The following is a 24,107-nucleotide window of genomic DNA, read 5'->3' as shown; positions in this document are numbered from 1 at the left end:
ACATGGGAAGGCTGAATAGATAAGAAAACAAAACCCTTACATATGCTGCCTAGAAGAGACTCACTTCAGATGGAAAGACACACACAGATGGAAAGTAAAGGGATGGAAAAAGTTATTTCATGAAAGTGGACACCAAAAACCGAAAAAAAGCTGGGTAGCAATAGTTACACAAGATAAAATAGACCTTACGACAAACATATTAACAAGAGACAAACAAGGATCCAGTAATCCCACTTCTGGGTGTTTATCTGAAGAAATCCAAAATGCTACTGTAAGGGGACATGTGAGTCCATATGTTTCCTGCAGCATTGTTTACAATGGCCACAATGTGGAGGCAGCCTGGGTGCTCCTCAATGGATGAATGGATGAAGAGGAGGCGGTACATGTATACAATGGACTATTGTTCAGTTAGGGAAGCAAGGGTTCCTGCCATCTTCCCGGAATGGATGGACTGGAAGGTGTTGTGCTGAGTGGAATATGTCAGACAGAGAAGGATAGATGCAATGTGATTTTGCTTATGTGTGGAATACAAAGAACAAAATAAACAAAACATAAAGACACTCATAGATACAGAAAACATTTTGATGGTTGCCAGATGGGAGGGGGCTTGGGGATGAGCGAGAAAAGGCAAGAGATGAAGAAGTACAAACTGGTTGTTATAAAGCAGTTATGGGGAGATAGGGTATAGCATAAGGAATAGGGTCAGTAATATTTTAATACCTATGAATGGTGTTAGATGGATACCAGATTTGCTGGTGTGATAGATGGGAGAGGTGTGGGGAGCAGGGAGAAAAAGGTGAATGGATTAAGAAGTACAAATTGGCAGTTACAAAATAGTCATGGAGATGTGGGGTAAAGCATAGAGAGTACAAATATAGTCAGTGACGTGGTGATGACTACGTACATATGCCAGCTAGGTACTAGACTAGTTAGGGGAGCACTTCTTAAATTGTATGGATTTCTAATCACTATGCTGTACACTTAAAATTAATGTAAAATAATACTGAATATCAACTGTAATAAAAAATGAAAAATGGTGAAAAGGTGAAGGGGAATATGAAGTCCAAATTTCCAGGTATAAAACAACTAAGTCATGGGGATGTAATGTACAGCATAGGGAATAGAGTCAACAATAATGTGATAGCATGCTATGGTGTCAGCTGGTGGCTGGACTTAGGGTGATCACTTCTTTAGGCATGTAAATCTGGAATAAATACAATATTGTATGTTATCTCTATATATAATTTTTTAAATTAACGTTTACTGGGATGACAATTGTTAGTAAAATTACATAGATTTCAGGTATACAATTCTGTAATACATCATCTATATCTCACATTGTGTGTTCACAACCCAGAGTCAGTTCTCCTTCCATCACCTTATATTAGACCCTGTTTACCTTCTTCTAAAATCCCCCTCCCCACTTACCGTCTGGTAACCACTAAACTATTGTCTATATCTATGAGTTTTTGTTTCTTCATTTGTTTGTCTTGTTCCTTTGCTGTTTTCAGTTTTATATAACACATATCAGTGAAATCATATGGTTCTCTAGTTTTTCTGTCTGACTTATTTCGCTTAGCATTATAATCTCAAGATGCATCCAAGTTGTCGCAAATGGTACTATTTCATCTTTTCTTACCGCCGAATAGTATTCCATTGTGTATATATACCACAACTTCTTTACCCATTCATCTATTGAAGGACACTTTGATTGTTTCCATGTCTTGGCCACCGTAAATAAAGGTGCAATGAACACTGGAGCACATATGTCTTTATGGATAACTCTTTTCAGGTTTTTTGGGTAGATACCCAGGAGGGGTATTGCTGGGTCATATGGTAATTCTATTCTTAATTTTTTGAGGAACCTCCACACTGCCTTCCAGAGAAGTTGTACCAATCTGCATTCCTACCAACAGTGTATGAGGGTTCCTTTTTCTCCACAGCCTCCCCAACACTTTTTAATAATATTATTTAAAATTAAAAATGTAATGGAGATATGTAGGGAATCTCCTCAGGCTTCATAATTAAGAAAAAAAAATGTTTTTCTAAGACTAAGATTTAAATTTAATGCAATTATTAATGAAAATGGGGGAGGAAGTCGTGGGTATACACTGTGACTTGGAACTAATCTATTAATCGTGGGCTGGCATCATCTCCTACTAACATGCTGAACTATTTTCAGTTTAAAAAAATGTTTGAATGGCATTATAATCCACTTTAAGCTTTAGAAAAAGTTCCCTGTGACTCCAAGATCCACTTAACACTTTTTGATATAAAATATTGCCCTTCATGAGCACATTCAGAAATAAAACTCATAATTACTATCAACTATTTATGAAAGCATCTTCTATTCAGGAAAACAAGAAACTACTCTAAGGACAAATCTTCAAATACACGTTTTTCTATGAAATTTCTGCATCTGTCATAAATTGTCATCGTTATACAATTGCCCTCTCCAAAAGCCCACAGACTTGGAAATATAATTACTCTTCCATCTTTAAAATGTCAAAATCTGGAACGTAACCACCATAGCAACATATACACAAAACAGAATTTTTATGATGTTCAAGAAACTCTTAGGATAAGACAGAATGCTGCAATATACCTTAAACGGGTATTAGTTTTAAAACTAGCAATTTCTAAATGTTCTCTGTTAATGTATACATGTAAATATAACTCTTTTCTTATATTGACCTTGTATTCAGTAACCTTCCTAAACCAACTTACACATTCTTCTTGTACTTTCTTGGAAATATCTATGTAGACCAGCACATTGTCTATGACTAGGAGGCCTTTCATTCCTTCCTTCCCAATATGTACACCTGTGTTTCTTTTGTCTGGCATTAGCTAGGACCTGCAGTACGTGTAACAGCAGCAGTGATAGCAGACATCTTTGTTCTCTTCCTAATCTTAGGGGGAAAGATTTCAGTCTTTTAACAATAGTATGATGCTAGCTGAAGATTTTCTGTAGACACAATTTACCACATCCAGGAGGTTCCATCTGTTCCTAGTTCTGCTGAAAATTTTTCTCATGAATGGACTTTGGATTTTTGTTAAATGTGTTTTATGCATCTGTGGTGATGTTCATGTAGTTTTTATTCTTTATTTACTGGGTAGATAACATTAATTTTCAATGCTGAACCAACCTTACATTCCCAGGACATATGCCACACGATCATGATATACTTTTTATATGTGCTGGGATAGATCTGCTAATATTTGTTGAGAAGTTTTGTGTCTATAACTCATGAGAAATACTGGTCTGTAGCTTTATTATAATGCCTTTGGTTTTTGTTATGAGAGTAATGTTGGTTCCTGAATGATCAGGGAAATGTACAAGAAAGGTTGCGGAGAATTGGTATTATTTCTGTCCTAAATATTTGGTAGAATTCTCCAGGGAAGTTATATGGGCCTGAAGTTTTCTTTGCTAAAAGGTATTTTACCTATGAATTCAATTTATTGAATAGGCTACTGATAGGTATAAAACTAATAAGGCCTGTGTGATGACTATTACAAAACAGTGGTAGAAATGTAAAAAGACAGAAATAAATGGAGAGGCATATTGACTTTATGGATCGGAAGACTCTTTTTTGTTAAGACTTTTATTCTCCATAAGTTGGTCTTTAGACTCAATGCAAACCCAATCAAAATTCCTGTAGACTTTGTAGAAAACTGATAGGGTGATTCAAATTATTGAAAAGGAAAGGAACTAGGAAAGCCAAAACAAGCTTGAACAAGAAGAAAGTTGGAGGATTCACAGGACCTATTTCAAGACTTACTCTAAAGGTATAATAATCAAGACAGTTCAATGTCAGCAAAGTGATCAATACATAGATCAATGGAAAATAATTGGAAGTCCAGAAATAGAGCCACAATATGGTCGACGGATGTTTTAAAGATTCAATTCAATGGAGAAAGTATAGTCTTCTCAACAAATGGTACTAGAGAAAGTGAACATTCATATGTTTAAAAAATCAATCTGGATTCATGCCTCATACCACATACAAAACTATCTCAAATTCAAATCTTCTCATGAGGGTAATTTTACTACATGTAACTTATATCTCAATTATTTTTTTCAAAAAGGAATTAATCATCACACATCCTAAACATACACAAATCTAATGTATAAAATGTTCACTGACATCTAAAATTATGTTCATACTGTCCCTAAATGAAAAGAATTTTCTAATACCTTTTGCATTTTACAAAAGATTAACTAAACCAAAATTCTATTTGAGTGCCAACAGTTACCTAACAACTATTTTTAAATAAAACGTTATCAATCCTATTCAAACCAACCTGATATGGTGTGTTTCGTACTTTAGGCTGTCTGACAACCGCAGCTGCCCCACCATACCTTGTTTTGCCAAGGTAAAAAGGAGAATCTCCAAGCTCACTTCTTATAAGGATCGAAGATTCCCCATTTGACTGCATGGAAACACACGGTAAATTATCAGCCATAAGCACTCAAAACCAATGTGACTGAATCAACTCCAATTAATACTTACCAGGGAAACATTTCCAAAAGCTGCCAAGTTAAATGCTGGCTTTTTGGAGCTGGTGGCAGTGTGCTTGGAGAGTGTATGATAACGATCAGTGTCTGCAGACGACAGAGCTGGCACTGCAGTGTTTTTTGAAACAGCTACATACGAAACAAAAATATGTAATGCTCAGTAATACCACTACGGGGAATGAGATTTCATTTTAATAATACACTGTCATCTAATTATGACTAAATAAAGACAATGGATGAATCTGCTGTTGTCACTATTCTCCTCATGACCAACCTGTAACACTGACATTTAGGGAGCTAAGTATCTCTGAGGTTAATTACTAAAAAGCATTGTCAAAATGTTGATATTACATCCTGTTTATTTTTCTGAGCTCATTTCATTCAAATGAAGGCATTTATAGGAAATGCCAAAACTTAAAGCTTTTGAAATACTAATCTAATATATGCAAGTATTTTCATGTAAAGATTATGAGAAATTTTTACTTACCTGAACCACTTGTAACTGGTTCTGAAACACTACTAGATCCAGAAAGTTCTGCTCTTTTTGCAACAGACATACTAACTGTATATCCAATCTGTCACGAGAAAAGTGAACCTTGAAGTGTCAAATTACTTTTAAACAAATCTCGTTAGAGAGCTTTTTCACTCAAGTCAAAAAAATATATTTAATTTCATTTGTTCTAAGATGGAGGAGAAGTCAAAACAGAGAAACTGAAATTGAAGGAAGGCCATGAAGAACTACTCATGGGTAGAGTGATTCTCAGGAATACTGGTCCTTCTATTTCCTAGAATACAGTATGTTTTATAATAATATACTTCATCTTTTCTGTCATTCTTTTATCTCTACATTTTTTCAGGTAGAATTTATATACTTAGAGGTAAATTGAGAATATGTCAAGGTAGCACCATGCAGTGTTAATTGACAATGTGAGTTCCTGAATCAAAAAAACTGAAATAGATTTGAATCCCAGCTGTACCACCAGCCAGCCATGTGCCTGTGAACCTAACTGTTCTAAGTACCAAACTCCTAATCTGTGAAAATGAGGGGGAAAATTATAGGCCACAGTGGTGGTAGTACTATGAAATGCAAAGTTATATATGGTCACACCATATAAAACAAGCATTTAAAAAACTTTATTTCTCATGAGTTTGGGGAACTGCCTTGGTTTTACCCTAATAAAGCAAAGACCACCCCAAGTCTCATGGACACAGATTAAAAACAAACAAAAGACGTTCTGCTTCAGCTATTGGTAGAGTAGCTCATATCTGCCCAATCTCTGACATAACAATTAGAATCTAAGGCCTAAATATTAAAATAATCATCTGAAAACATTAAAGAGCAAACAAAAACAAGCAGGAATTGGAGGGGAGATGACACCTGGAAGAAGAGAAAAGCACTGAGTGAGCTTCTTGTTCTCTTTATGAGTTCTCTTTATGAGGGCCACTGGATACTTGAAATGCAGAGAGAAAACAGCAATGTGTTGGTTGAAGAATCAGTGGACAAACTAGGTGACCACAGTATCTAGAAAATAACGGGAGATACATGACTGAAGAGCCACAGGAGAGGAGCCTCCGGTCTGCATGTTAGCTGTTCAAATACCTGGCAGACCTGTAAACTACATGAGTGGAAGATGGACGGACAGCAAGCAGCCAACTCCGACTAAAGAGTCTCGGCTGCTGCCCACCACAGAGCAGACAGGGTTTGAGTTCAGGTAACTTCACTGCAACTAAAACAATCTGCATAACTTCAAATGGACGCAGTATATTATACATAAAGCACACCTCAGTAAGTCTACCTCTTCCCAAAAGAGGAAAAATAAAGACACGTTCAGATAAAAGAAAACTGAGAGAATCTGTTGCCATAAAACTTGCTTTATGAGTTCTTCAGGCTGAAGAGAAATGAGACCAAATAGAGACACAGATTTCCAGAAAAAATAAAGAATACCTGAGGATACATAACAACATCATCAACAACAAAAAACACACATTGTTTTTCTATGAATTTCTTTAAATACATATAACTAAATAAAGCAAAAATTATATGCTGTGGGTTTATAGGCTATGTATCTAAATATAATAAAAATAAGAAGTAAGCATAATATACCAAGGAAAAGGACTAATAAATCAGCCTATAAAGGGGCAAGATTCTTAAGTTTGTACAAGAAGTGGCACAATGTTAACACAAAGTAGATTGTAAAAGAGTTAAGGAAATACATCGTAATCACAAAAGGAACCACAAAGTAAAACAAAGAGATAGAACATAAGAAGTAAACAAGTAACTGAAATAATCACAAAAGGTAGACTTTTACCCAAACATGCCAATAATTTCATTAATTATAAACATTCATATTAAAAGATAGAAAGAGGGCCGGCCCGGTGGCTCAGGGGGTTGGAGCTCCGTGCTCCTAACTCCGAAGGCTGCTGGTTCGATTCCCACATGGGCCAGTGGGCTCTCATCCACAAGGTTGCCGGTTCAACTCCTCGAATCCCACAAGGGATGGTGGGCTCGGCCCCCTGCAACGAAGATTGAACATGGCACTTGAGCTGAGCTGATGCTGAGCTCCCAGATGGCTCAGTTGGTTGAAGTGCGTCCTCTCAACCACAAGGTTGTCGGTTCGACTCCCGCAAGGGATGGGGGGCTGCGACTCCTGCAACTAGCAATGGCAACTGGACCTGGAGCTGAGTTGTGCCCTCCACAACTAAGACTGACAGGACAACAACTTGAAGCTGAACAGCACCCTCCACAACTAAGACTGAAAGGACAACTTGACTTGGAAAAAAAAAAGTCCTGGAATTACACACTGTACCCCAATAAAGTCCTGTTCCCCTTCCCCAATAAAATCTTAAAAAAAAAAAAGATAGAAAGAACCAAAAAGGGAAGACTCACATATATGCTGCCAATGAGAGGTTTACTATAATTATAAAGACACAGGCTAAAAGTAAATGGATGGAGAAGATACAAACCATGATTAGTAAGCAAAAGAAATCATATTCTAGTAATGGAATGGCTGTCTATATGAATACCATATGAAGTAACTTTGAAGACAAAAAGTTATTTCAAAAGATTGTTTTAAAACACACATGTAGTCATATTAACATGGGGACATCACCGAGGAGCCATAATAATGTAAGGTGCAGGCTGTCATGAGGGCCTCAAAAGACATGAAGCCAAAATTGACATAATTAATGGGAAAAGACAAATTCACCAAATGGAAAACAGACAATATTAACTCCTATATCTCAACAATTTTAAAAGACTAACCAGATACTACCCACTGGAAAAAAAAAAAAAAGAAAAGAAAAGAAACTTCCAGCAAGAAGAAAGATGTAAGAAATATTATCAGTCATCTTATCTGACATCTAGAGGCCACTGTATATAACAACTACAGAATATACCTTCACCAAAATTCATCAAGCACACTGTACACTGGGCTAAAAAACAAGTCTCGATGTGTTTTAAAACATTAAAGTCATGATTAAACAGGGATCACAATAATCTACAATCACATGAGAAATCAAAATGGAAATAAGAGAAAACATAAAACCACTACTAAAATCTTCTAAAAGATAACAGGAGTATTTCTTTGCAGCCTGGAAAGAGGCAATGGTTTCTTAGAACACATAGAACAGTAAAAATAATGGGAAAAATACACAAAATTCAGACTTCATAAAATATAAAACATCTGATCAAGAGATAATGTCAAGAAAATGAAAGGCAAGCCAGACTGGGAGAAAAATATTTGTAAGGCCTGTATCAAACAAAGTAATTGTGTCTAGAATTTACAAACAGCTGCTATAACTCTAAACTAAAAGCCACACAAATTTTTAAAGGGCAAACGTTCTGAAGAGAGACCTCACAAAGGAAGACAGGCACGTGGCCAAGAAGCACATAAACAAGAACACATTACTAGTCATGAGGGAAATGCACAGTAAAATTACAATGACACAGCAGCAAATACAAAGCAGAATGGCTACAATTTAAAAGAAGACAACCAACTACTAGTAAGGATGCAGAGTGATGGAAAGGTTCACATACTGTTGGGGGGACTTTAAACTATTACTCGCACCTCCACTTGTAGGTATTTACCCAAGAGAAATAAACATGTATCCACAAAATGGTACAAGAATCTTCACAGCAGCTTTTCAAAAGAGCCTGGCAGAAAACACTACATACTGAATAATTGTACTGATATGAACGTTTAGAATACGAAAAAAATATATAGTGGGGAAAAATGAGAATACTGGTTGCCCTGGGTCAAGAGGCAATGAGTATTGATTGGGAAGGAGCATGAGTGAATTTTCTGCAGGACTGGAAATGTTCCACATCTCAGTAGGCTTCGAGTTACACAGGTGTAAACATCTGTCCAAGTCATTCAATGGTACACGAACTTAAAATAAACAAACGGTTAACTACCACTACTCACAAAATTTCACATTATAGCAAAATCAGACGAAACACAAATCTGTGAAATGGCTAAAATTGAGCTACAGGTATCAGACTGAGATTCAGATAAAGATCTTAGCAATTATATCTTTCAAAACTTAAACCAAAGGGAAATAGGCAAAATTTACAAACCTGTTATCAGGCAAACACCAAACCAAGCTGATGGTTTTCTACTACTGAGATAGACTTCAAAAAGGGAGGCCCACACATTTTACAGAGTATTTAAGAACTTCTCTAAAGAACAAGCTCATGCTGTGTTAATCACAATTCCTTACCTAAACAATGTAAGACAAATAACCCATTTCTTAAATGTTAATATGTCTACATAAAGAGCTTTAATGACAAAATAAAAGCAATTTGCTAAGAAAACTAGAAAAGTTTATACAATGTATAATAAATAGCATTCAAGACATTTTCTTTCAACGGGTTAGATACATTGATCTAGTCCTTCCCTTTGCAATACTCCAACCCACCAACAAGTAGAAACAAAAGGTTAAATAGACCCTCAAGACCAGTAACTGAGCCAAGGCCCCCAACATAAAATATCACAAAACAGGCCTTAAGGTAGAAAGTCCAAATTACCAAACCAGTCATGATTCTGATGAGTCTGAGTCCCAAGGACAAAGGTGCTAAATAGGAAAAGAGGAGATAAAGAAAAAATAAAAAACAAATACCTCCCCCTATAAATAAGCCAGCAAAGTAAAATGTCAACAGACATGAAGAAAATATATACTAATACACACCACAATTTCAATCAAATCTTATGTCACATTCAACAGAAAATGTTACAAGATCTCCTACTTAACGGCAAAAATATACTCCTCCAAAACTCAAGGGTCAATAAAGAAGTCACAAATGAAATTTGTCTGCTTCTCCAGAACAAAACTTAAACAGCTACAAATATAAATGACAAAAAATACACCTTTATAACCCTGGCTATAGAGTATTTTATTTTTCCCACAGTAAACTCCAAAGATAATTTGAACAAAATACATTAATAAAAATGTTATCATGATATAATCTATATTCTATTGTGTATTAGCTCTGCTACCTTGAAACAGTATTTTGGGCTGACCGATGGAAGACATGTCAATTTGAAATCAATTACACACAGCAGATTGACATATGATTATTAATGAGGAAAGTTTACAAAGATAACTATGTTCAGTAAGCACTTTAGTTCATTGAACGTCTGGAGACTAAGCACTTCAAACTCTGTTCACTCTTCTCTTTATTTATCCAAAGATAACAACAGTTACTCGAAAAGACTGCCAAGATGATGTAGACAGGAATGCCAAATATCCACAAAATACTGCATGAGCATCTACTACATATACAGCAATATGCTAAGTAACGTGTGCACAAGAGGAACAAAGTCATGGAAAACATCTTATGTTTCACATACATGTTCCCTAATGACGATCAACTAAATTCAGTTTGTGCATTTGATGACTTAAAAATAAATAATGCAAAAGTCCTCACACTTTACAAAAATAAATGCAAAAGAAGTCTTCCCTTTTGCCTTTTGGCTCAATAATCTGTGGTGGTAACTATCAACAGGCTGAAAAACAAAATATATTAGAATAGATGGCAAACTGTGAAAAATAGGACTTTCATTACCAAGATATAAAAAACAAATCACGTAAAAAGTTTAAAAACAACTTACAGAATTCAGTGGAGCAATAGCAACTTGTGGAATTCTTTTTGCATCCTGTTAATTTTGAAATGATAACAAAGCTAAGATTCTTCATTAAACTCAAATTTTAGAACACCGTTGCATTTAATTGTGAATTTAAAAATTTACTGCTACTGGACTTGACATCTTCTCTAAAGTCTGGAATATTTGCCAAGCTATTGAACTAGTCACACCATAAGATTGTGTATTGAGTTGCTTAGTTTTCATCTGTTTTGTTACTGGTGCCCAAAAATTAAACCTTGTATTATCTGTTGGAACTGTGAACTTCAAAACACATTTTCAGAAAAGGAAAATATTTACTAAACAGAATGGATGTCCTAAGTGAAACAGGATTAATGTGTTATCAGCAACTTCAACCTTTTTGCCTTATGTGTTTACTGAAATTCTACCCGTCTAGCTGACACATCACCTTTACAATAAGAAAAACATGGTAAGACAGCACGTACCCCTCTACAGATTTGCCAGCTACAAGTATGTTAAATGGGAAAAATTGAGATAACTGGTAGAACATTCTAGCATTACCTTCATCTGTTTATCCCTGATATTTAAATCAAAGACCACTGGATTAAGTAGAACGGTATTAAAATATTAGTTATTCCAGGTATTAAATAGTATTTATTAAAGTAAATTCCAAGATAACTAAACAAAGACACGGTAGACTCTACTGCAATCAAAATTAAAAATTTTAAGTGGACTTGTTTCACAAATTTTAATAGAAAAACATTAAGTACACAGACTCTTTCCTAATAGGTAGCATTTCAAATTTCTTAAAATTGGAGTTAAAGATACAACCTTGTAAAGAATAGACAAGTACCCTTTAATACACAAACAATGTTTAGAAATTGCAATAGAAACACTTCCTTTTCTCAAGAATGCACTATAATATTTCAACATCCAAGTGACCTCCACGAGTCAAAGTAGTTTGGGAACACTTGCAATCAAAATGATACATTATGATAATCAAATTACAACCCGGTTTCTATAACTAGCTGATAACATCTGAAAAATTGAACCATAACAACTACTTTAAATACTGTTTCTCCATCTGATCCCAAACATTCATTATATTTTCAGGGTCGCTGCAATATTCTACGTAAGTCTTACTAAGAATTTGGTGCCCATCTAGGATTGCTGTTCAGACCAGAGGCTTTGGCTAACATGAGGTATCAAAATCCTCTAGGAATATGTGACAGTGTGCACTGTCACTGCATTGTAATGGCCATGGACCTCTCAGGGCCTTACCTCACTAATTCATAAAATGGAAATGAGAACATTTAATATACCTTCCCACTCTACACCGCAGTAAAGAGAGGAAAAGCACAGTTTCATCCCAAATGTCAACGACAAACACCTGGGAGCCAGTGTTGAGGATGATTCATACGGTATCTCAGAACTCAGAAATAAAAAGTAAAGAGTTTCGTATACAAAATAAAGGAGGAAGCAGCAGGAATAGGATCTTTACTTGGGACAAGCCGATGAATCATTGACTGGCATCATCTTATCTTCTACTAACACACTGAACTATTTTAACTGTAAATAATTTTTTTAAAAAAGTATTATAATCCACTTTAAGCTTTAGAAAAAGCTTCATGTGACTACAAGATCCAGTTAGCACTTTGTGAAATAAAATATTGCCCTTCATGAACACACTCAGAAATAAGACTCAAATTACTGTTAACTATTTATAAAAGCATCCTCTATTCAGGAAAACAAGAAACTACTCTGAATAGAAGGCAAATCATCATATATACTTTTTTCTATGCAATTTCAACGTCTGTCATAGATTGTCATCTTTATATGATTTCCTAATCAAAAACTTACAGGCTTAAAAATATCATTACTCCTTCATCTTTAAAATGTCAAAATCTGGAACATAAGCACCATAACAACACATACACAAAACAGAAGTTTTATGAGCTTCAGGAATATCTTAGGACAAAAAAGAATGCTGCACTTTACCTAAAATTGGTATTATTTTTAAAACTAACAATTTTTAAATGTTCTCTGCTAATATTATATGTAAACATAACTCATTTTGTTATATTGACCTTGTATTCTGTGACTTTGCTAAACCCACTTATAAGTTCTTCTTGTAGTTACTTGAGATTTTCTATTCAGATTAGCACGTTGTCTATGACTAATAACCATTTCAGTCCTTCCTTCTCAATAAGTACACCCTGTGTTTCTTTTTTCTGGCATTAGCTAGGATCTGTAGTACATGTCACAGCAGCAGTGATAGCAGACATCCTTGTTCTTTCCTAATCTTAGGATGAAAGTATTCAGTCTTTCAACATTAGTATGATTCTAGCTGAACATTTTCCATTGACACCATTTATCACATCCAAGAGGTTCCACCTGTTCCTAGTTCTGCTGAAAATTTTCATTATGAATGAATGCTAGATTTTGTCAAATGTGTTTTAAGGCATCTGGGGAGATGTTCATGCACTTTTTATTATTTATTTACATGGTAGATAATATTTATTTTCTAATGCTAAATGAAATTACATTCCAATGACATACTCCCATGTGACCATGATGTAAGTTTTTACATATTTTTATGCTGGGTCAATTTGCAAATATTTCTTGAGAAGGTTTGTGTCTGTAATTCATGAGAAATACTGGTCTGTAGCTTTCTTATAATGTTTTTGGATTTAGTTATCAGGGTAATGTCGGTTCCTGAATGTGCTGGGAGGTATACAAGAAAGGTTGTCGAGAATTGGTGTTATTTCTGTCCTAAATGTTTGGTAGAATTCTCCAGGGACATTACGTGGATCTCAAGTTTTCTTTGCTAAAAGCTATTTTAACTACAAATTTAATTTATTTAATAGGCTACTTACAAGTATAAAACAAACAAAATAAGTGCAAGGCCTGTGTAATGACTATTACAAAACACTGGTAGAAATATAGAAAGAACTAAATAAATGGAGAGACATATTGACTTTATGGATCAGAAGACTCATTTTTTTTTTAAGATGCTTATTTTCCCCAAATTGATCTTTAGACTCAATGCAACCCCAATCATAATTGCTGTAGACTTTGTAAAAAACTGATAGGGTGATTCTAAAATTATGAAAAAGCAAAAAAGTAGGAGAGCCAAAACAAGCTTAAATAAGAACAAAGCTGGAGACCTCACAGGACCTGATTTCAAGACTTACTGTAAAGCTATAGCAAGCAAGAAATTTCAGAGTTGGTGAAAAGATCAATATATACTGTATTTCCCCTAAAATAAGACCAGGTCTTATATTAATTTTTTCTCCAAAAGATGAATTAGGGCTTATTTTCAGGAGATGTCTTATTTTTTACCTGTGCAATAGTCTACATTTCTTCATGTACAACAATCTACATTTATTCATTTATTCATGTACAAAAATCTACATTTATTAAAATACAGTCATGTCATCTTCTTCTGGAACATCATCATAACTCTCCAAACCCAAATTCCGACTCGAATTTCTTGCGACTCCATTTCATGTAGAACCATTGGCCCCAATCTCTCATGTCCAGCAATGGAGTTCTCCTTAAATGAGCATTTCTTGTCCATGTAGCCTGCTCGTAGTACATTGGCAACACAACTGTAAGTGATATGATCCCATGAATTCTTCACCCAAGTCATGACCTCTTGCAGGATAGGCTTCACAAAGTTTCTACGCTGATTTCTTTCCATTCTATTTTCAATGTAGTCATTTATTTCCATGTGCAAATGGTCTTTGAATGGCTTGCTTATTACAATATCAAGAGTCTGGAGATGCGCAGTCATTCTTGCGGGAATCATTATTTGATCTATTCTTCTTTCTGCAAGGAAGTTCTTCACGTCTTTAGCGCCGTGAGTGCTGGCTGAATCCCAGACTAGCAGACGTCTTTGGCCACCTCGCAAAACAAGTAGCAGCATTAAATTGACCCACTTCCTTATAAATGCTTGTGTGCACAAGGCTTTTTTGGTTTCAAGAACACAAATGCCCGAAACACATTCAATCTTATCTTTCTTGCCCTTAGTGATGATTAGAGGTGGGACTTTCTTTCCATCCAGACGAATTGCCAAAATACAGGTAACACGTGCACTTTTGTAACCAGTGGAGGGAATGTAGATTGACGAGGCACCCCTCTGATCAACTGTAGTTTGAGATCATTGGCCCCCAAACACTGCAGTTTCATCCATAGCAATCATGTTGGGGAGTTGGTATGTAGAAAAGTCGATGCCATCAACAAAGGACTTGAAGACAAGTCCATGTTTAATAACTTCAGTATCTTCCAGCTTGAAGAGTGTTGTCAATCTTAGAGACAGTTCATATCGCTGAAGGAAGCCATCCAGCCAGTGTTGTGATGCTTTGAATTCTTCTGGGGACATTTCTAACTGTGGTGCCATTGCAATGGCAAATGCTTGAATATAAGCCCTACACACGACGAAAGCCTTTGCTCTCCTGTCAGCAATCCATTCACAGATGATGTATTCCAGCTCAGGAAATAATGGTTGCCGACCTGATCCACACTTGCGCTTCAAAGCATTTCCCTCGTCTACCTGTTGATTGAGGTTATCATACTCTGCTCGCCATTTTCGGACCATTCGGAGATCCAACTTCTCTTTGCAGAAAGCCGTAAGATTCTTACTCCAGGAGTCCTCCATGATTCCTTTCTTGTACTTGATGGAATAGCTCTTTCTTTATGCACTCATCTTGTCTGTGGGTCAAAATATTATTCCCTTTAAACCTACCATTAAATCAATTGTGAACTGAAGACTTAAAAGACAGGAGTGGCAACAAAAATGATGACAGTTAAGAATGATGGTCCAAAAGCCACGAAAAATTTCAGGCACCAAAATTCACATTGCTTTATTTCACATCAGTGCATTAAGTACATCCGTTACAACACAGGACGTATTGAATTATGAAGATTCATATTCAACACAGGCATGTCCATTCATTGTCAAGTGTGCACATTAGTCGCACGTTGTATCTGTACTCCGATTGGTCATTTGGCAATAAGTCTCAAGTTCATCTGTTTACCTCTCATCCAAAGTCACCCGCTTAGGTATTTACAAATATTTAATTATAATTTACATTATCCCTTATTTTAAGTATTACTATCAATATTATTTATTTATATTTAATTATACATTAATATTATTATTTTACAATTCAATACTTCCATCCTGTGTTGCAACGGAAGTACTAAATGCATCCGTCAGGCTGATGATCTTAACTGGGGCTTATTTTGGGGGTAGGCCTTATATGACGAGCATTCTGAAAAATCATGCTAGGGCTTATTTTCTGGTTAGGTCTGATTTTCAGGGAAATACAGTAGATCAATTGAAAAGAATAGGAAGTCCAGAAATAGAGCTGTGATATGGTCAACTGATGTTTGAAACATGCAAAGGCAATTCAATTGAGAAATCACATTAGAAAAACAAATCATACTAGAAAAATAGGACATTCATATGTTGAAAAAATAAATCTGGACCCATGCCTCATACTACATACAAAAATTATCTCAAAGGAATCATAGGACTAAATTAAAACCTAAAGTTAAAAAGTTTCTACAAGAGGAAGAAGTCATAGGAATGGCGTCAGCGGGGTGCACTTTTTGAGTTCTCCTCCGGATCTTATCACAAAAGGGACATCTATAACCGATCAAAGGACTCTGCTCATCACGCAGAACAGCTAAGAGACTTGTGCAAGGATTACTTGAAGGTGGACAAATTGGGTGAGCCGGGGAAGAGGGAAGGGAGCGGAGTGGGGATACGGCCTGCATTTGCGGTTGTGAGGACGCAGTCCTCATCTGCGGCTGTGGAAACGTGATCCACACCTGTGGCTGTGGAAACGTGGTCCGCATCTGCGGCTGTGGGGACGCGGCCCACATGTGCGGCGGTGGAAACTCGGCCCGCATCTGCAACGGTGGAAACGCTGCCGGCATCCGCTGCTGCAGAGACACAGGGGATACCAGGACGGAACAGAGAACACGAAAGCCAGGAGGTAGGCTCTTTCCCTGTGTCCCACAGCTGATCTCTTCCGCCCAGGGGGCAGCATATCCAGCATTTGAGGCAATAACCTCAGTGAGACCTCCAGTTGGGCCCTAGGCAGCACAAAGGACACAAACTCCATACCTAAGCCCCTCCCCCCGCTCTTCCAATCCTACCTCCGCCCTTCCAGAGACTTAAACTGGCCCCTGAACTGAGGAGTAGTGTCAGATTACAGAGGAGCCTTAGTGCTCAGGCTCTGGGAAGACTGGTGTGCAGCTCTGACCCAGGGAAGAGGCTGGGAAGAGTGTGATTTTTGCTGGGCTAGGGGAGAAGAGACTCCTCCACGCCCGGCCACCACCTTTTCTGGCCTACGGGAAGAGTGTGACATGGCTGGGCTGGGAGAGAGACCACCGCTCCATCTCCAGCCCCCACCCATTCTAGCCTGCCTAGGGCAGGGCAATTACAACTGCAGAGGCACTCCCAGGGATCAGCAGTAAGCGGCAGATGCAGCTCTGGGTTTTCAGCAGCTCAGAAATCTCCCGCCCGCCACACACACACACACACACACACACACACACACACACACACGGAAGAAGTGCCCTAAGACTCAGTAGAACTGGACACAGGGCTGGTGGGGCTACTCTCAGTGCGCATATGTGCAGGCAAGGGCAGAAACTGCACTGACTTTGTAGAAACTACCATTCACACCCCTCAGTCCCACGCATCAAAATCTGCAGTCCCAATGTCACTCTGGTCACCAGGTGACCGGCTCTGCCTGCACAATACACACAGGACTCTTTGGTACAGCAGAGGACAACCTGGAGATTACTTGGTGGGCTTAAGCCAAGACTGGCACTGCTTTTTGTTTTGTTTTGTTTTGACTTTATATCTTTGATATCTTTGCCTGTGTTGAGTGGGGGTTATCGGTTGTTTTTACATGGGAAGGTATTTGAGTTTTTCTTTTTTGTTGTTGTTGTTGCTGTGCCTGGTGATTTGCTTTGTTCTGAAATTGCCCTACCACGGCCCAGCTTAAGAGGCACAAGGTTCAACACACCCAGAGGCCAACAACAGACCAAATCAGAGTACTACTGGGTTTGAACTACAAGTGACACACCCAGAGGGAATTCTCTACAGGCACAAGAGCCCATAGAGGCCAAATCACATTTAAGTGGTCAGCCCTCATGCAGCAGAACACCTTCACGCAGCAGAACACCCTGCAGTGGGCAGAGCCAAGTCTCACAACTAGTCAGACTAGGAGTTAACCCCACCTACTCACAAGCGAAAAGCAATTAAAGATCTTCTTTAACAGGACAATATACATAACACAAGAGTCACCTTTGGAGCACATGCAGAGGAGAAGAACCAAGTAGTGCAAGTCAAATATAAAGGACACATACTGCATAAGATAACCCAGCAAGAACTAAGAACTCTAGGGGATCTACCTAATACATCGAAGCAAACATAGAGAGTCAGCCAGAATGGGAAAACAAAGAAACATGTCCCAAATAAAAGAACAGAAGAAACCTCCAGAAATGGAACCAAATGAAACAGAGGTAACCAACCTATCAGAGACAGAGTTCAGAACACTGATCATAAGAATGTTTAAGGAGCTTAGAGACGACATAAAGAAGGATGTAGAAATCATAATGAACAACCAGTTAGAACTAAAGAACACAATTACCGAAATAAAGAAATCACTTGAAGGAATTAACAGCAGGTTAGATGAAGCAGAGGATTGAATCAGCGACTTAGAAGACAAGTTAGCAGAGATCACCCAAACAGAATAACAGAAAGAAAAAAGAATAAAAAACAATGCAGATGGTTTAAGAGACCTCTGGGAGAACATAAAGCGCAACAACATGCGCATCATAGGAATACCAGAAGGTGAAGAGAGGAAGCAAAGGATTGAGAACATATTCGAAGTAATAATATCCGAAAACTTCCCTAGCCTGATGAAGGAAACCAACATACAAGCCCAGGAAGTGCAGAGCGTTCCAACCAGGATAAACCAAACAGGCCCACGCCAAGACACATTATAGTTAAAATGGCAAAGGTTAAAGACAAAGAGAGAATACTAAAAGCAGCAAGAAAAAGACAGAGGGTTACATACAAGGGAACTCCCATTAGACTATCAAATGACTTTTCTACTGAAATATTGAAGGCCAGGAGGGAGTGATGGAAAACAAAGGCCTACAACCTAGATTGCTTTATCCAGCAAGACTATCGTTTAAAGTTGATGGAGAGATAAAGAGCTTCCCAGAAAGGAATAAGCTAAAGGAATTTATTACCACCAAGCCAGCACTGCAAGAAATACTAAAAGGACTTCTGTAAGTAGAAGAAAGATGAAAACAATCTAACTACAAATTTAAAAATGGCAATAACTATGTACCTATCATTAATCACTTTAAATGTAAATGGATTAAATGCTCCAATCAAGAGACATAGGGTAGCTGAGTGGATAAGAAAGCAAGACCCTTGAATATGCTATATACAAGAGACTCACCTCAGATCAAAAGACACACACAGGCTGAAAGTGAAGGGTTGGAGTAAGATATTTCATGCAAATGGAAATGAGAAAAAAGCTGGAGTTGCAATACTTATATCTGACAAAACAGACTTTAAAATGAAGAACATATTAAAAGACAAAGATGGGCACTATATAATAATAAAGGGATCGATCCGACAAGAGGACATACCCTAGTAAACATCTATGCACCCAACATAGGAGCACCTAAATATATAAAACAGATATTGACTGACATAAAGACAGAGATCAACAGTAATACTATCATTGTAGGGGACTTCAACACACCTCTGACAAGGGACAGGTCTTCCAGACAGAATATCAATATGGAAACAACAGCCTTAAATGGCACATTGGACCACTTGGATTTAATCGATATTTTCAGAGCATTTTACCCCAAAGCTGCAGAATACACGTTCTTCTCAAGAGCACATGGAACATTTTCCAAGACAGACCATATGTTAGGCCACAAAACAAGTCTTGATAAACTTAAGAAAATTGAAATCATACCAATTGTCTTCTCTGACCACAGTACTATGATATTAGAAATGAACTACAAGAATAAAACTGGAAGACACACCAATTCATGGAGGCTGAATAACATGCTACTAAATAATGAATGGGTCAACCAGGATATCAAGGAAGAAATCAAAAGATATCTCGAGACAAACGAAAATGAAAACACGATGACCCAAAATCTATGGGATGCCGCGAAAGCAGTCCTAAGAAGGAAATTCATAGCATTGCAGCCCTACCGAAAGAAACAAGAAACATCACTAATCAACAGTTTATCTTCACACTTAAGGGATCTGGAAAAAGAACAGCAAAATAAGCCCAAAGGGAGTATAAGGAAGGTGATAATAAAGATCAGAGCGGAAATAAATGAAATAGAAACCAGAAAAACAATACAAAAGATCCATGCATCTAAGAGTTGGTTCTTAGAGAAGATAAATAAAACTGACAGACCTTTAGCCAGACTCATTTAAAAAAAGAGAGAGGACCCAAATTAATAAAATCAGAAATGAAAGAGGAGAAGTGACAACAGACACCGCAGAAATACAAAAAAAATTAAGAAATTACTATGAGCAACTATATGCCAACAAATTTGACAATCTGGAAGAAATGGACAATTTTCTAGGGCCATACAACCTTCCAAGGCTAACTCAAGAAGAAACAGAAAACCTGAATAGACTGATTACCACCAGAGAAATTGAAACAGTAATCAACAATCTCCCAACATACAAAAGCCCTGGACCAGATGGCTTTACAGGTGAATTTTACAAAACGTTCAAAAAAGAATTATCACCTATTCTCCTCAAGCTCTTCCAAAAAATCCAGAAGGAGGGAAGGCTCCCAAACACTTTTTATGAAGCCACTATCACCCTGATCCCAAAATCAAACAAAGACACCACAAAAAAAGAAAAATACAGGCGGATATCTCTAATGAATATAGATGCAAGAATCCTCAACAAAATATTAGCGAACAGAATTCAGCAATATATTAAAAAGATTATACACCATGATCAAGTGGGATTCATCCCTGGTATGCAAGGGTGGTTCAACATCTGCAAATCAATTAATGTGATACACCACATTAACAAAATGAAAAATAAAAATCACATGTTCATATCAATAGATGCAGAAAAAGCATTTGATAAAATCCAGCCGCCATTTATGTAAAATCCCTTAAGAAAGTGGGAATAGAGGGATCATATCTCAACATAATAAAGGCCATATATGATAACACACAGCTAACATCATACTCAATGGGGAAAAGCTAAAACCATTCCACTTAAGATCAGGAACAAAGCAAGGTTGCCCACTTTCTCCACTTCTAGTCAACATAGTGCTGGAAGTTCTAGCCACAGCACTCAGACAAGAAAAATAAATAAAAGGCATCCAAATCGGTAAGGAGGAAGTCAAACTGTCATTATATGCAGATGACATGATACTATATAGAGAGAACCCTAAAGACTCCACCAAGAAACTATTAGAGCTGATAGATGAATTTAGTAAAGTAGCATGATACAAAATTAATATTCAGAAATCAGTTGCATTTGTATATACCAATAATAAAACATCAGAAGGAGAAATTTAAAAAAAAAAACAAAAAACAATCCCATTTACAATTGCTCCAAAGACTATAAAATACCTGGAAATAAATTTAACCAAAGAAGTAAAAGATCTGTACTCAGAAAATTATAAGACACTGAAGAAAGAAATGAAAGAAGATACAAAGAGATGGAAACACATACCATGTTAATGGATAGGAAGAATTGATATAGTTAAAATGTCCATACTGCCTAAGGCAATATACATATTCAACGCAATTCCTATCAAACTACCAACGACGTTTTTCACAGAAATAGAACATATAATCCTACAATTTATATGGGACCATAAAAGACCCCAGATAGCCTCAGCAATCTTGAGAAATAAGAACAAAGTGGGAGCTATAACGATACCTGACATCAAATTATACTACAAGGCTACAGTAATCAAAACAGCATGGCACTGGCATAAAAACAGACACATCGATCAATGGAACAGAATAGAGAGTCCAGAAATAAATCCATGCCTATATGGCCATTTAATCTACGACAATGGAAGCAAGAATGTACGGTGGAGCAAAGACAGTCTATTCAATAAATGGTGCTGGGAAACCTGGACAGACACATGCAAAAAAATGAAACTGGACCACCTCCTTACACCATATACAAAAATAAATTCAAAATGGCTTGAAGACTTAAATGTAAGATCTGAAACCATAAAATTCCTAGAAGAAAATATAGGAAGAATCTTCACAGACATAACTCGGAATAAGATTTTTACTGATATATCCCTTCACGCGAGGGAAGTAAGAGAAAAAATAAACATGTGGGATTACATCAAACTAAAAAGTTTTCTTCACAGCAAAGGAAACCATCAATAAAACAAAAAGGGATCCTACTGAATTGGAAAAGATATTTGCCAATGATATATCTGATAAGGGGTTAATATCACAAATTTATAAAAAACTCACTCAACTCAACTCCAAAAAAAACAAACAACCCAATTAGAAAATGGGCAGAGGACATGAAGAGACATTTTTCTAAAAAGGACATACAGATGGCAAACAGACATATGAAGAAATGCTCAACCTCACTAACCATCAGAGAAATGCAAATAAAAACCACAGTGAGATACCACCTCACCCCAGTCAACATGGCTATCATCAATAAATCAACAAACAACAAGTGCTGGCGTGGATGTGGAGAAAAGGGAACGCTTGTGCACTGTTGGTGGGATTGCAGATTGGTGCAGCCACTATGGAAAACAGTATGGAGGTATCTCAAAAATCTGAAAATGGAACTACCTTATGATCCAACAATCCCACTCCTAGGTATCTATCCGGAGAAATCCAAAACTCCAATTCAAAAATCTTTATGCACTCCTATGTTTATTGAGGCACTATACACAATAGCCAAGACATGGAAACAACTGAAACGCCCATCGGTAGATGACTAGATTAAGAAACTGTTACATTTATACAATGGAGTATTACGCAGCCATAAAGAAGAAAGAAATCTTACCATTTGCAACAACATGGACGGACCTAGAGAACATTATGCTAAGTGAACTAAGTCAGACAGAGAAAGACAAATACCATATGATCTCACGTATATGTGGAATCTAATGAAAAGAATAAGGAGAATGAACTAATCAGAAACAGTTTTGGAGACATAGAGGAAAAACTGAGGGTTGCTAGATGGGCAGGGGTTGGGGATAAGGGGGAAGCTGAGGGCATTAGAAAACAGTGGGTAACCACAAGATTGCCACGGAGTTTTGAAAATTAATTTGGGGAATGTAATCAATAATATTGTAAAGACTTTGTAGGGTATCCGATGGACACTTGTCCCTTTTGGGAGACCACCTCGGGCATGATGTAGATGCCTGATCACTGCACTGTATATATATATATATATATATATATATATATATATATATATATATATATATGACATATATAATTATAGTTGGCATTCATTATTGTTCAGCTTCTAGGTATTTATCAAAATAAAATGAACATGAAAGTTCACACCAAATGTCAATAGCAGATTTATTCACAATTGCCAAAAATTAGAAACAGCCCGAGTATCCCTTCACTGGTGAATGGACAGAAAAACAGTATAATAGCTCAGCTATGAAAAGGAACTAACTATTAATATATGCATTATGCTGTGTGGAGTAAGTCAGATTAAAAAGACTACATATTGTATTATTAAATTTATATGACATTCTGGAAAATCGAAAACTACACTGAAATAAAACACATCAATGCTTACCACAGGGTGAAAGTAGGTAGACTATCTGCAGACAGAGATGCACAAGTTAAAATTTTTGGATGATGAAAACGTTTGTTTATTGTGATTGCAAAGTGGTTACACAGCTGCATGTGTTTTGCTAAAATTGAAATACTTTAATAAGGGTAGATTTTACTGCATGTAATTTGTACCTCAATTTCTTTTTTAGAGGGCAAGGGAAGAGGGTTTGACTACAAAGTGTACCCGAGAATATTAACAGTAATAGAACAATTTTGTATCATAATTATAGTGGTGGTTTCATGAGGTTATAGTTTTACAAATCTCTTACAACTGTACACAAAAAAAGTGAATTTTTCTGTATGTAAAAAAAATAGACTGGACTTCCGAAAAAATGGCGGAGTGAGGTGAGCCTCTGTAAAGCTCCCCTGGAATTTACAAAGAATCGAACAACAAAAACTCCACAAAGGACTCCCTGCACAGCAGACAGGCAAGACGAAGAGGCCCACTACCGACTGAAATCACCTACAGATGGGAGATTCGCGCAAGTGGAGGGAGGAGGAAAGGGAGAAGTGCGCGGAGACGGAGCCGCGCGGGCGCAGGACGCAGACCTCGCTCAGTGCACCGAGCTTGCTGCTTAACGGAACTACCGCAGCTGCGGGAGAGGGAAGAA

At 37.0% G+C, this 24,107-nt stretch overlaps 2 protein-coding genes across 2 annotated transcripts in view; both read right to left on the bottom strand.

Annotated features, from left to right (window-relative positions):
• Positions 1 to 5,125, bottom strand: part of LOC148755748 (nuclear pore complex protein Nup153-like) — a 44,865-nt gene extending 39,740 nt beyond the window's left edge. Inside the window, 3 exon segments of the mRNA XM_088791365.1 lie at positions 4,303 to 4,431; positions 4,512 to 4,645; positions 5,004 to 5,125. Of these exon segments, the coding sequence (XP_088647491.1) occupies positions 4,303 to 4,431; positions 4,512 to 4,645; positions 5,004 to 5,073 (333 nt within the window). The 5' untranslated portion in view covers positions 5,074 to 5,125.
• Positions 5,126 to 6,851: 1,726 nt separating this feature from the next.
• LOC148755747 (nuclear pore complex protein Nup153-like) overlaps positions 6,852 to 24,107 on the bottom strand; it is a 44,047-nt gene continuing 26,791 nt past the window's right edge. Inside the window, exon 5 of the mRNA XM_088791364.1 lies at positions 6,852 to 7,030. Within this exon, the coding sequence (XP_088647490.1) occupies positions 6,866 to 7,030 (165 nt within the window). The 3' untranslated portion in view covers positions 6,852 to 6,865. The remainder of the gene's footprint in view (positions 7,031 to 24,107) is intronic.

This window comes from Rhinolophus sinicus, chromosome 14 (assembly GCF_057876585.1).
Source record: "Rhinolophus sinicus isolate RSI-liver-muscle chromosome 14, RSI-T2T, whole genome shotgun sequence".
Taxonomy (NCBI): domain Eukaryota; kingdom Metazoa; phylum Chordata; class Mammalia; order Chiroptera; family Rhinolophidae; genus Rhinolophus; species Rhinolophus sinicus.
Note: the sequence above shows the minus strand (reverse complement) of the source record. Positions and strands in the feature narration are given on the sequence as shown.